Source organism: Haliotis cracherodii, unplaced genomic scaffold (genome assembly GCF_022045235.1).
Source record: "Haliotis cracherodii isolate W230 unplaced genomic scaffold, xgHalCrac1.p SCAF_4, whole genome shotgun sequence".
Classification (NCBI taxonomy): Eukaryota; Metazoa; Mollusca; class Gastropoda; order Lepetellida; family Haliotidae; genus Haliotis; species Haliotis cracherodii.
Genome location: NW_027266297.1, coordinates 57,969,100 through 57,980,041, shown reverse-complemented (window position 1 = coordinate 57,980,041; position 10,942 = coordinate 57,969,100). Strand labels below are relative to the sequence as shown.

The 10,942-nt window shown below is 37.8% G+C and overlaps 1 protein-coding gene across 5 annotated transcripts in view; it reads left to right on the top strand.

Moving 5' to 3' along the window:
* Positions 1 to 216: 216 nt before the first annotated feature.
* Positions 217 to 10,942, top strand: part of LOC139478562 (uncharacterized) — a 69,916-nt gene continuing 59,190 nt past the window's right edge. For 2 of the 5 annotated variants that reach the window (XM_071261094.1, XM_071261090.1), the window contains exons 1-2: positions 3,341 to 3,451; positions 9,955 to 10,089. In XM_071261094.1, the coding sequence (XP_071117195.1) occupies positions 10,005 to 10,089 (85 nt within the window). In that variant the 5' untranslated portion in view covers positions 3,341 to 3,451; positions 9,955 to 10,004. Of the gene's footprint in view, positions 233 to 3,340; positions 3,452 to 3,775; positions 3,935 to 9,954; positions 10,090 to 10,942 lie in introns of those variants that run through there. The other 3 variants (XM_071261091.1, XM_071261095.1, XM_071261092.1) reach the window with 3 other exon arrangements.

Here is a 10,942-nt window from a genome sequence, read left to right as displayed (position 1 = left end):
AACGCCGCATTCATCAATATCCCAGAACAATGTGACGTCTGTCTGTAAATCAGTTTATGTATTATATGGAAATTGATTTCCAAAGAGATATGCTGTGAATAATGAAAAAAACTTTAACATAATCGACACGTTTGCTTCATTTCTATTGGTGTTCGAATTATTTCCGCGATGAATAAATATATGTACACCCCACACTACGAGAGTTTCACAGCAGTTTGGGGCTTTGGTGGAGGTAAGTAAGACTTAAGAAATTGAGGTCACTTGGTTGCACGTTGGTTTAACGTTGTTGACGCTGGACATCGAATTTCAAATGTTAAGTAGTGGACTCAAGTGTTCAAGATGGCATATGTTGTTTTTTAATTATTATTTTGCATCATGTTTTATACGGAAGCCTTTTTAGGCCATTTGTTTTTCTTGAAATTTCATGATGTTAGGTTGAAATTTCAAGATATAAAATGAAATTTCAATATACATACGAAGTTGAAATGTCAAGATAATGATTTTGAAATTTCAAGATGATAAGTTGAAATTTCATGATATCAAGTTGAAATTTCAATATATTAACTTGAAATTTCAAAACACTAACGCTTGAAATTTCAAGAAAATAAATAAGAATACAAACGAGCCGGCACGAATTAGAGACCTGGTCTTCATATTTGACCAGTTTGGTTTCACCCAGCAGCCAATGGAGGCTCGGCTTCTGATAGTTGAATATGCTACACGTTAGTAATAAGGTTTTGCTTGTTTGTTGTTTAGCGCCGCACTCTGCAATATTCCAGCTATATGACGGCGGTCTGTAAATAATCGAGTCTGGACCAGACAATCCAGTGATTGACATCATGAGCATCGGTACACGCTATTCGGATACGAGGACATGCATCAACCAAGTTAGCAAGCCTGACCACACAAGCCTGGTCGCCTCTTACGACAAGCATAGTCGCCTTTGATGGCATGCATGGCTTACTTAAGACCTATTCTACCCCGGATCTTCACGGGTACTAAGTGATAATGAAGCCTCGTAGAAAGCTATTGGCATGTATCAGTTGATGGTTACATTATGGGGGAGTCTTGACATTATGTTAAAGGGAAGGACATTCCGAGTTTAAGGTTTGGTGTAGACGAAATCCCGACAGTTTCGACAAAAATATTCCCGGTACATGGAACCATTACTTGATGTGGCCTTAAATCATCAGATGAGATGGGCGAAAATTATTTAGGCGTTCGCAAGTACTATCGGAAACTTTTCCCCTGTTCAATTCTGGGTCATTTCTAGTGTCCACGGCCATGATATTACTTGACTGTTGTTGAAGTGGTGTATCACAAACCCTACTCAGTGACTCTGATGAAAATAATTAAATTCTCCTATACGAGTCATGAACATGAAATCACATATGTATATTTGATTAATCTTTGTATCTATACGGGAGCGGTATTGTCTAAGGTGCTTCAACTGGTGGTGCAATTCCCGTGTTGATTCAGCTGAAAAACTGTTAAAATATGTGACAAGCCAACTCGCTCACCCACCCACTTAACCCCTGAAGATCCGGGTTAGTGTTTAGGTCTTCAGCAGCCCATGCTTGTCGTAAGAGGTGACTAACGGGATAAGGTGGTCAGACTCACTGACTTGGTTGATGCATGTCATCGTATATAAGTTGTGTGCATCGATGCTCATAATATCAATCACAGGATTGTCTGGTCCAGACGCGATTATTTACAGACCGCGGTCATATAGTTAGAATGTTGCTGAGTGCGGCGTAAAACAAACGAACAAATAACGTGAAACTATATATCCTTTTCCAATTCCACTAGACATATGAAATATCCTCTATAACTTGGACTGAATGGTATAAATAAATGAATGAATGAATGAATGAATGAATAAATGAATAAATAAATAAATAAATAAATAAATAAATAAATAATGGTTACTAAACCTGTGCAGGAGAAATGATTTTATCATATAATGGGTAGGTTTCTCTGCAGGATACAGCCAACGGATAAAAACGATATCCTTTTGGGTCATATGCGGATTGACATGCAATTATCAAAGGTCAAGTAGGGACCACTGTTCACAAACAAACATGGCGTAGCCCTTGTCATTCGGCAATCGAGTCAGAATTAACCATCGGGAAATTATTGTGATAATTGCTATCATGATCAAAATAACAGTCTAATATACTGGAATCTGTGCTTGTAGACCTCTGCGGCTTGGAACAATTTCCACAAATTAAAAAGTTGGATTTGGCCGAAATATGTTTGAATTGTTACCTTGTTTCGTTTTGTCGCTGTGTGTACATTGGACTTATTTACTACCCGGGTATCCGCCCCCCTATTACCAGACCCTACCCGGGTATCCACTGTAGGTCTCAGGAGATCTCTTTTAGCATAGCCCTGGCAAAACGTATTTAGATGTATGTATTAAACAATCTGGTCATGCATACGCTGAAGTTGACTTAAGTCTATATCTTTATTCAACCATATCAGAAGGAATGGGTGCATAGTCAGAGGGAAAAGCAAACATTAATGACTTGTAGTGTGACCATTCATTCAAAACTGGCTCCCACAGGAGATATCGCTTGTGTGAGATCAAGCGATGTCTACATTGTAGATATCGCTGCAATGAAAATTGCATCACAATACTTTGCAGACCATTGTGACATCATTGTTACCATGACGTCACAATCAAATGACATCATTAATGGCTTGGCGACTGAAGCTTAGACACTGCTTATTACTGTCTTTGGAAGAATGATGATGGATGATAAATAAAATCTCACCCTCTTGTCTTTTGATATCAAATATATCAACACTCGTTGATAAAAGTGGAAAAGCTCCCCGGCAAGCCTTGGACATGTTAACGACTTATGAAGGATTTCCGGTTTTAACAATATGCATGAATAAGGACGAGCTTGCCCACTCCACATGCTATGCTATGCGATATGCTGTTGTGTGTATTCATGAGGTATGTGATAACTTTTATATCACATGGACAACGTTTACACATGCATGCTTTGATTACGGAAACAACCATTTTTCTTTATCTTATCTTATGATAAAGATGTTATTTTACTTATTCAATCAAAGGCATTGGGAAATGTGATGTCCGGACCCTTGTTATCCCCAAACCCCTGGCCACTGTTCAACCTCATTGCAACGGGCCTCGTAAATCCTGACACAACGCATTCCGGCAAAATGCTGGCGGAGACAGGATGTGGCCCTGAATTGAATCCTTCCAGTCAAGTAAATACATCTTGATATTTGATATGTGAACAGTATAATGACAGCAGTTGAATCATCAAGCTTAAAAATAGAATCAGGGAATTCCGCTTTTCTGAACTCGTAACCGCGCCAATAGGTAGCGACGGGACAGCAATGGCGCCGAGCAAGTCGAACCACGGACGATGGTCACGCGATATTATGGTATACTGAGTGTGTCTAACACAATTTCTAGGTGAGTTGAATATTAATACACTTATGTAAGTTGACATGTACAAATAATACTGTAACATTCCACCCAGATATGTTAGTGTCTATTCGTTCACCGTGATACGATTCTGTTACGGTGTGGAAATCACTGATTTGCGGAGATCTGTCATTGACACACAACAGTGTTTGGAGTTTTAACCTGCGCTGAGGCCATTCACCAAGTTTGGTGTCTTACGTCACAATTTCTGGAAAGTGACATGTTGTTCTCAGTATTAGATAAACAGGATATGGAATTAAACGTCAGTTTAGTTACGTTATCTTGTTCAGTGTCCCCTACATTTGGAGCATGACAACGACAGAGACACTGACCCGTGCCACAAGCTCATGCACAAACATGCGCGTGCACCACAGCAACTCGATATTGATCTTCTGTGGCGTGCACTTACTTCGCTTTGAAGCAGGCGGCACGTTGTCGTCTGATTAATGGAAATCAAAATATTTATTTGAGGTATGTTGACCCATGACACATGTGTAGACTTTATCATGTGTGTGTATTTTCAGCTGTTGAATATCCTGCATTAGGAATTAAAGGGGCACTGATCTAACGCAATTCCCCGGGACTGGTTGTTGCCTTTGTTATTGTTTTTTCCCAGTGAGTACCCGGATGTAGAGCAGAAATCTCGACTAGTTCGCGACCTCTGTTGCGCCATTCGTAAGTGCATGGGTCACTTTTATGGATACCGGTAGTAATAAGGGCCTATGGTCACATTGATCAACAAAATGAAATACAGTTTTCGAGATAATAAGGAAATGTAGGCATCTTTGTGGGTAGCATCGGTAATGGTGACGAAGTTTTGATAAGTCACTTGCTTGGTAATTTTGCGATTTTCGTTTACACTATTTTGACTTGCAACACAAAGTAAATATTTCACCTGAGCATTGCTTTTTTTATAGTGTGTATATTTTTTTACTGTCAAAATGTGTAACATATTTATTAAACGTCTAAATATTCAGTTATTTTACAAAGTGACTGAAAAACATTTCCATCTGTATTATTATGATAACGAATTCCAAAAATTTTGATGTTTAATGTCATCACCAAGAGACTGAAAATGTTACGTTGAAAAGTACATTTCTATGTTGTCTGGCTTCTAATCCTACATAATAATCTGTTGTGATGTTTGTAGGCCCTTTTGATCGTCTTAATCAATCTGGACAGAATGACTGAAATATTTACACATTTTATAAATTGCCTGAGAGAATCACATTTTACAAATTGACGGTAATCTATCCACTCAAAGGAATAATATCCCACTCGTCTGCAGCTATACAAAATAACTTATTCGATGTCACGTGTCTCTGTAACTATCAAATATTCTAAAAGATATATATCGTTTCGGGTGTCAAGTCTCAAGGGTCGGCTGAGAAAGGCCACGTGACAACTATTTTCATTACGTCGACGGTTCCTAAAAAATCCATTGAGTTTGATAACAATGAGCAACCAATCAACGTATTATCAGTTAACCCTTTGAACAAATTGTATGTTGTTTTTACATCGGCACTTCACGCCATGATATGAGTGTATTCCCTTTGTTTTAGTAAACCTAGACATGTAAACACTCACTTTTGACATATCCACTGTGCAAGATAACAGTGATTAATCAATCAACGTATTTTCTGTTAATCCTTTGATGACTAGGAACGATCCGTTGATTTACAAAAAAAAGTAAATCAACTGATCATTCATCTCTTGCTGGGCTGCCACGTGAATATTACATAACCTCACTTCAAACCTGGATTTAGATTGAATAATTACCCCAGACACAATAAATGCCAAATGAGAACCTTTGTCAGGTAATCTAAGTGGTGCTACCAATAATTGTACCTGTAATAAATTCATTAACTGAGCATCAAGTGAATGACGACAAATACACAAGTGTAGGGTTATACGAGAAAATGTGGATGACAACAAGGGAGTAGTAATCGTATTATGCAATCCGAAATCCGAAAATGCTTTCACTGCATGGATACTTTTTTTAGTATTAAACTATAACCATCTGGGGTATTTCCAAATGACGACTTCCGATGAGCTCCGCCGTTCTTTTTGTCAGTTTGTTTAGGCTGAAGAAATTATTTAACATGCGCCCTTTGTCGAATCTTTATAGATCACAGTTAACCAATCAGTGTTTATGCAAAAATGCGTAAAACAAATATTGCCTCCAGCCTCCAAGTTTATTTAGCTGTCCTTGCAGAAGGTAGCCCAGTCTCTGGTCACGCTCAGTGGCGTTGCGTATCATCCGGGTACTCACGGGGGGAAAAACAATAACAAAGGCAACAACCAGTCCGGGGAATGGCGTTAGATCAGTGCCCCTTTAACACTGCACGAAGCAAAATCATTTTACGATAAGCAGTAAATTATTTATTTATGTTGAGCAGTCATTTTTTGGTATAAGCATTTACGATAAAAAAGATGAATTTTACGTTTATGATAGTGTTTGAAGTGTGTTTAAAACCCATCAAAACCCTCATTACCTTGTCAGTTTGCTGACGGGGGTTAACCTCTTTGGTCATGTGGACAAGATGTCCGACCTCGGATGCGAAGATCCCTCAGGATTACAAACAAAGTTTTTGTCCACAACTCCTTATAGTGATCACATATAGCAAAACCCTTGAAATGGGCCAATTTCTATTAGTCCTTAGGATACCTTTACTATTGGGCAGTTTGGTAAGGACTACAGGACTAGTGCCAATTTCTAACGCTGTCCCTGGTTCGCATCCCATTACGGGACTCGGAAATTTTATGGCCGCTACACATGCATTCCTTTTACATGTATGGGGAAAGATTAAGCGTTTCAGTGTATGCATGATCAGATAGTTTTATACGTGTATCTAAATAGATCTTGCCAGTGCTCCAGCACAATCCCTAATTGGACATTTTGTACCCAACTCATGAGACCTGCAGCTGGTACCCGGGTAGGGTTGGGTAATAGGGGGGTCGGGTACGTGGGTAATAAATTTGGACGTGTCTCAGCCCCAAACACACAAACACGATAACCTCCTTATGATATATTATAACATAATTTCTTAAATTCTGTTGTCGAAATACCTGTTCCCATCTCTTTCATTTGATACCTAAACATTACAAGTTTTCCTGAGTCATTGAGTAGGGTTTTACGCCGCTTTTAGCAATATTCCAGCAATATATATGGCAACAGGGGACACCAGAAATGGGCTTCACACACTGTATCCATGGGATTCGAACCCGGGTCTTAGGTGTGATGAGCAAATGCTTTAACCACTAGGCTACCCAACCGCCCCACAAGCTTTCCTGGAATGCACATATCAAAATATATATTACCTCAGAAGGTCAGTCATTAGTCAGTTGGACATTGACAACAGTCAATTAAGTTCTAACTGAAACCTGTTCGTACAGACAGTGGAGTAATTACCATTTAGGCAAAGAGACATTATGCATACGTCATAATGTTTCTACTTGCTTTAATTGTGGCAATCCATCTACCCGTAGAGTGATTGCCCTTTATCAAAGGGAAGCTACTCTAGTCCATGAGACATCATGTTTGTTAAGAGTCTGCCTGACCTGTTATAACGTTATGAAATTAAGGTTGATGTCCGCGCAACGACAAAATGAAACAAGTTAACGTTACTAACATTTATACTTAGGCTTAACTGTTTTGAAGTGGGGAAAAGACTGCAGACATCTTCAAGCTCAGATATGAAAACTTATGCTGTTTTGCAATATATCTCTCCAATGTTGCTCAAACGATAATGATAACAATTATGTCAGTAATTTGTCAGGATCTCCGATGGTTAATTTGACTCAATTGCCAATAAACAAGGTCAGCGCCATGTTAATTGTAAACACTGAAAGTATAGTACCTACCTAACCTTTTGTATTTGCATATATATTACTGGTGGGACGATTCACTGATGCATCAGTGGATCGCGATTTTTTACTTCCCGATACAAGTATCGATCACAGTGGCACACTAAGTGAAAAGTATTGATTCTTACTTTAAACGTTTTCTTGAACTGCCAACTGTTAATCATTAGTGTGCCAGGTATTTGTCAATCCTGTCTATGAAAAAGATGGCTTACACACCACATGCAAGTATCACGATACGTATCGGTTCGTGAGCAAGGTATCGTGATACATATCGGAACGCACAGTTGGTGTATCGTCCAAGCTCTAATATTTATGCCTATATTACCCCAACAGATGCCGTTTATATCCATAGGCTTTATTGAATAGCATGAGAAGGTGACTCAGACATACTTGCTTCAGTAAACAACAAGATCATGTCACCAACTGAACCCACATTATATTTCAAGGTTGTTCTAAATATCACAGTGACGAGCAAGATAAAACACTGTGCCTACTTCACAACAGAGAGAGCTGCACCTGCTCAACTCTCAGCTCCTAAGTTTACATGCACAATGATATAACCTTGCACAAGTCTACCATAATTCCTCAATTAATTGACTCTTTCCATTAAGATGCCCAGGTCTTGATTAAGATGGTTTTGAATTAAGAGCTTGCCCCAAATAAGGACTGGGTCAGTCACAACTAATCACATCTCCCCATGATTAGGGTTTTATGCTGTGTTTTTCAATATTCCTGTCATATCACGGCAGGGGACATTATAAATACCGTGTTTGTTACGGTATGAATCACAATGATGTATGTCTCTGTTACGGAATGAATCACAATGTTGTATGTCTCTGTTACAGAATGAATCACAATGTTGTATGTCTCTGTTACGGAATGAATCACAATGTTGTATGTCTCTGTTACAGAATGAATCACAATGTTGTATGTCTGTTACAGAATGAATCACAATGTTGTATGTCTCTGTTACAGGATGAATCACAATGTTGTATGTCTGTTACAGCATGAATCACAATGTTGTATGTCTGTTACAGAATGAATCACAATGTTGTATGTCTCTGTTACAGAATGAATCACAATGTTGTATGTCCCTGTTACAGAATGAAGCATTATGTTGTATGTCTGTTACAGCATGAATCACAATGTTGTATGTCTCTGTTACAGAATGAATCACAATGTTGTATGTCTCTGTTACAGAATGAATCACAATGTTGTCTGTTACAGAATGAATCACAATGTTGTATGTCTCTGATACAGTATGAATCACAATGTTGTATGTCTCTGTTACAGAATGAATCACAATGTTGTATGTCTCTGTTACAGAATGAATCACAATGTTGTATGTCTCTGTTACAGAATGAATCACAATGTTGTATGTCTCTGTTACAGAATGAATCACAATGTTGTATGTCTGTTACAGAATGAATCACAATGTTGTATGTCTCTGTTACAGGATGAATCACAATGTTGTATGTCTGTTACAGAATGAATCACAATGTTGTATGTCTCTGTTACAAGATGAATCACAATGTTGTATGTCTGTTACAGCATGAATCACAATGTTGTATGTCTGTTACAGAATGAATCACAATGTTGTATGTCTCTGTTACAGAATGAATCACAATGTTGTATGTCCCTGTTACAGAATGAAGCATTATGTTGTATGTCTGTTACAGCATGAATCACAATGTTGTATGTCTCTGTTACAGGATGAATCACAATGTTGTATGTCTCTGTTACAGAATGAATCACAATGTTGTCTGTTACAGAATGAATCACAATGTTGTATGTCTCTGATACAGTATGAATCACAATGTTGTATGTCTCTGTTACAGAATGAATCACAATGTTGTATGTCTCTGTTACAGAATGAATCACAATGTTGTATGTCTCTGTTACAGAATGAATCACAATGTTGTATGTCTCTGTTACAGGATGAATCACAATGTTGTATGTCTGTTACAGAATGAATCACAATGTTGTATGTCTCTGTTACAGGATGAATCACAATGTTGTATGTCTGTTACAGGATGAATCACAATGTTGTATGTCTCTGTTACAGAATGAATCACAATGTTGTATGTCTCTGTTACAGGATGAATCACAATGTTGTATGTCTCTGTTACAGAATGAATCACAATGTTGTATGTCTGTTACAGAATGAATCAAAATGTTGTATGTCTTTGTTACAGAATGAATCACAATGTTGTATGTCTCTGTTTCAGGATGAATCACAATGTTGTATGTCTCTGTTACAGCATGAATCACAATGTTGTACATCTGTCTTACAGAATGAAGCATAATGTTGTACGTCTCTGTTACAGAATGAAGCATAATGTTGTATGTCTCTGTTACAGAATGAAGCATAATGTTGTATGTCTTTGTTACAGAATGAAGCATAATGTTGTATGTCTCTGTTACAGAATGAATCACAATGTTGTATGTCTCTGTTACAGAATGAATCATAATGTTGTATGTCTCTGTTACAGAATGAATCACAATGTTGTATGCCTCTGTTACAGAATGAATCATAATGTTGTATGTCTCTGTTACAGAATGAATCACAATGTTGTATGTCTCTGTTACAGAATGAATCATAATGTTGTATGTCTCTGTTACAGAATGAACGAGGGCATCAGAACCTGTTCAGCTCTAGACCAAGCTCAGGAAGATGAAACAGGTTGCAATCATTGTCATCGTTGTCATCATGGTCATCATCGTTGTGGTCACTGACCAGGTACACACAACAGAAACTGGTAAGGACACTGCACGTTTATCTGTTCAAGTCTGACACTGTAGACGATGGTTGCGGGATTCGGTACCTGGTGCTTCCTTGTATTCCATACACCGACCCTGCATCCAAGTGTACTCTCATTTGTAGGACCTCTGTTTTAATTTGGTGTTTCTCGTCTCCCAAAAATACCCTGCACCCAAAGTATACAAGGATTATCACTTTTGAAATATTTCTATATAATTTGCCACCAAGCTGTTGTGTGCTGCTATTATGGATGCCAGCTAATCGGTTATAAGAGTATTTTACTTTTACAAAGAATTCACACAAACCCCATCCTTGTTCTTTGGACAGAAATTATACAAACTTTCGAAATACTTAACTCTCTAAATGAAGAAAGATGATGTTTGTGTGCATTTAATTGTGCGAGACTCACTTATTTACAACAACGCCAAATCCACATTTTACTGTAGAGGTAAACTATGTTTATGATGAACACGCTTATAACAAACTCACGGATATAACAAACTGTTTTTTTGTCTCAACCTTTTGCTGTGTATAATAATGAACTAAAATTAGTGGTCCCTTTGAGTTCGTTATAACGGATTATAACCGTTGGTTTACTGTACCATGTTTACAGCTTTGCATAAGGTATGATTTGTTGTATTCAACTTTATAAAATAATGTAAACTCAGTCAATGTGTAATATCAGTCAATGTAAACTCAGTCAGTTTGTAAACTCAGTCAATGTGTAATATCAGTCACTGTGTAATATCAGTCAATGTGTAATATCAGTCAATGTGAAATCAGTCAATGTGTAATATCAGTCTATGTGTAATATCAGTCAATGTGAAATCTGTCAATATGTATTATCAGTC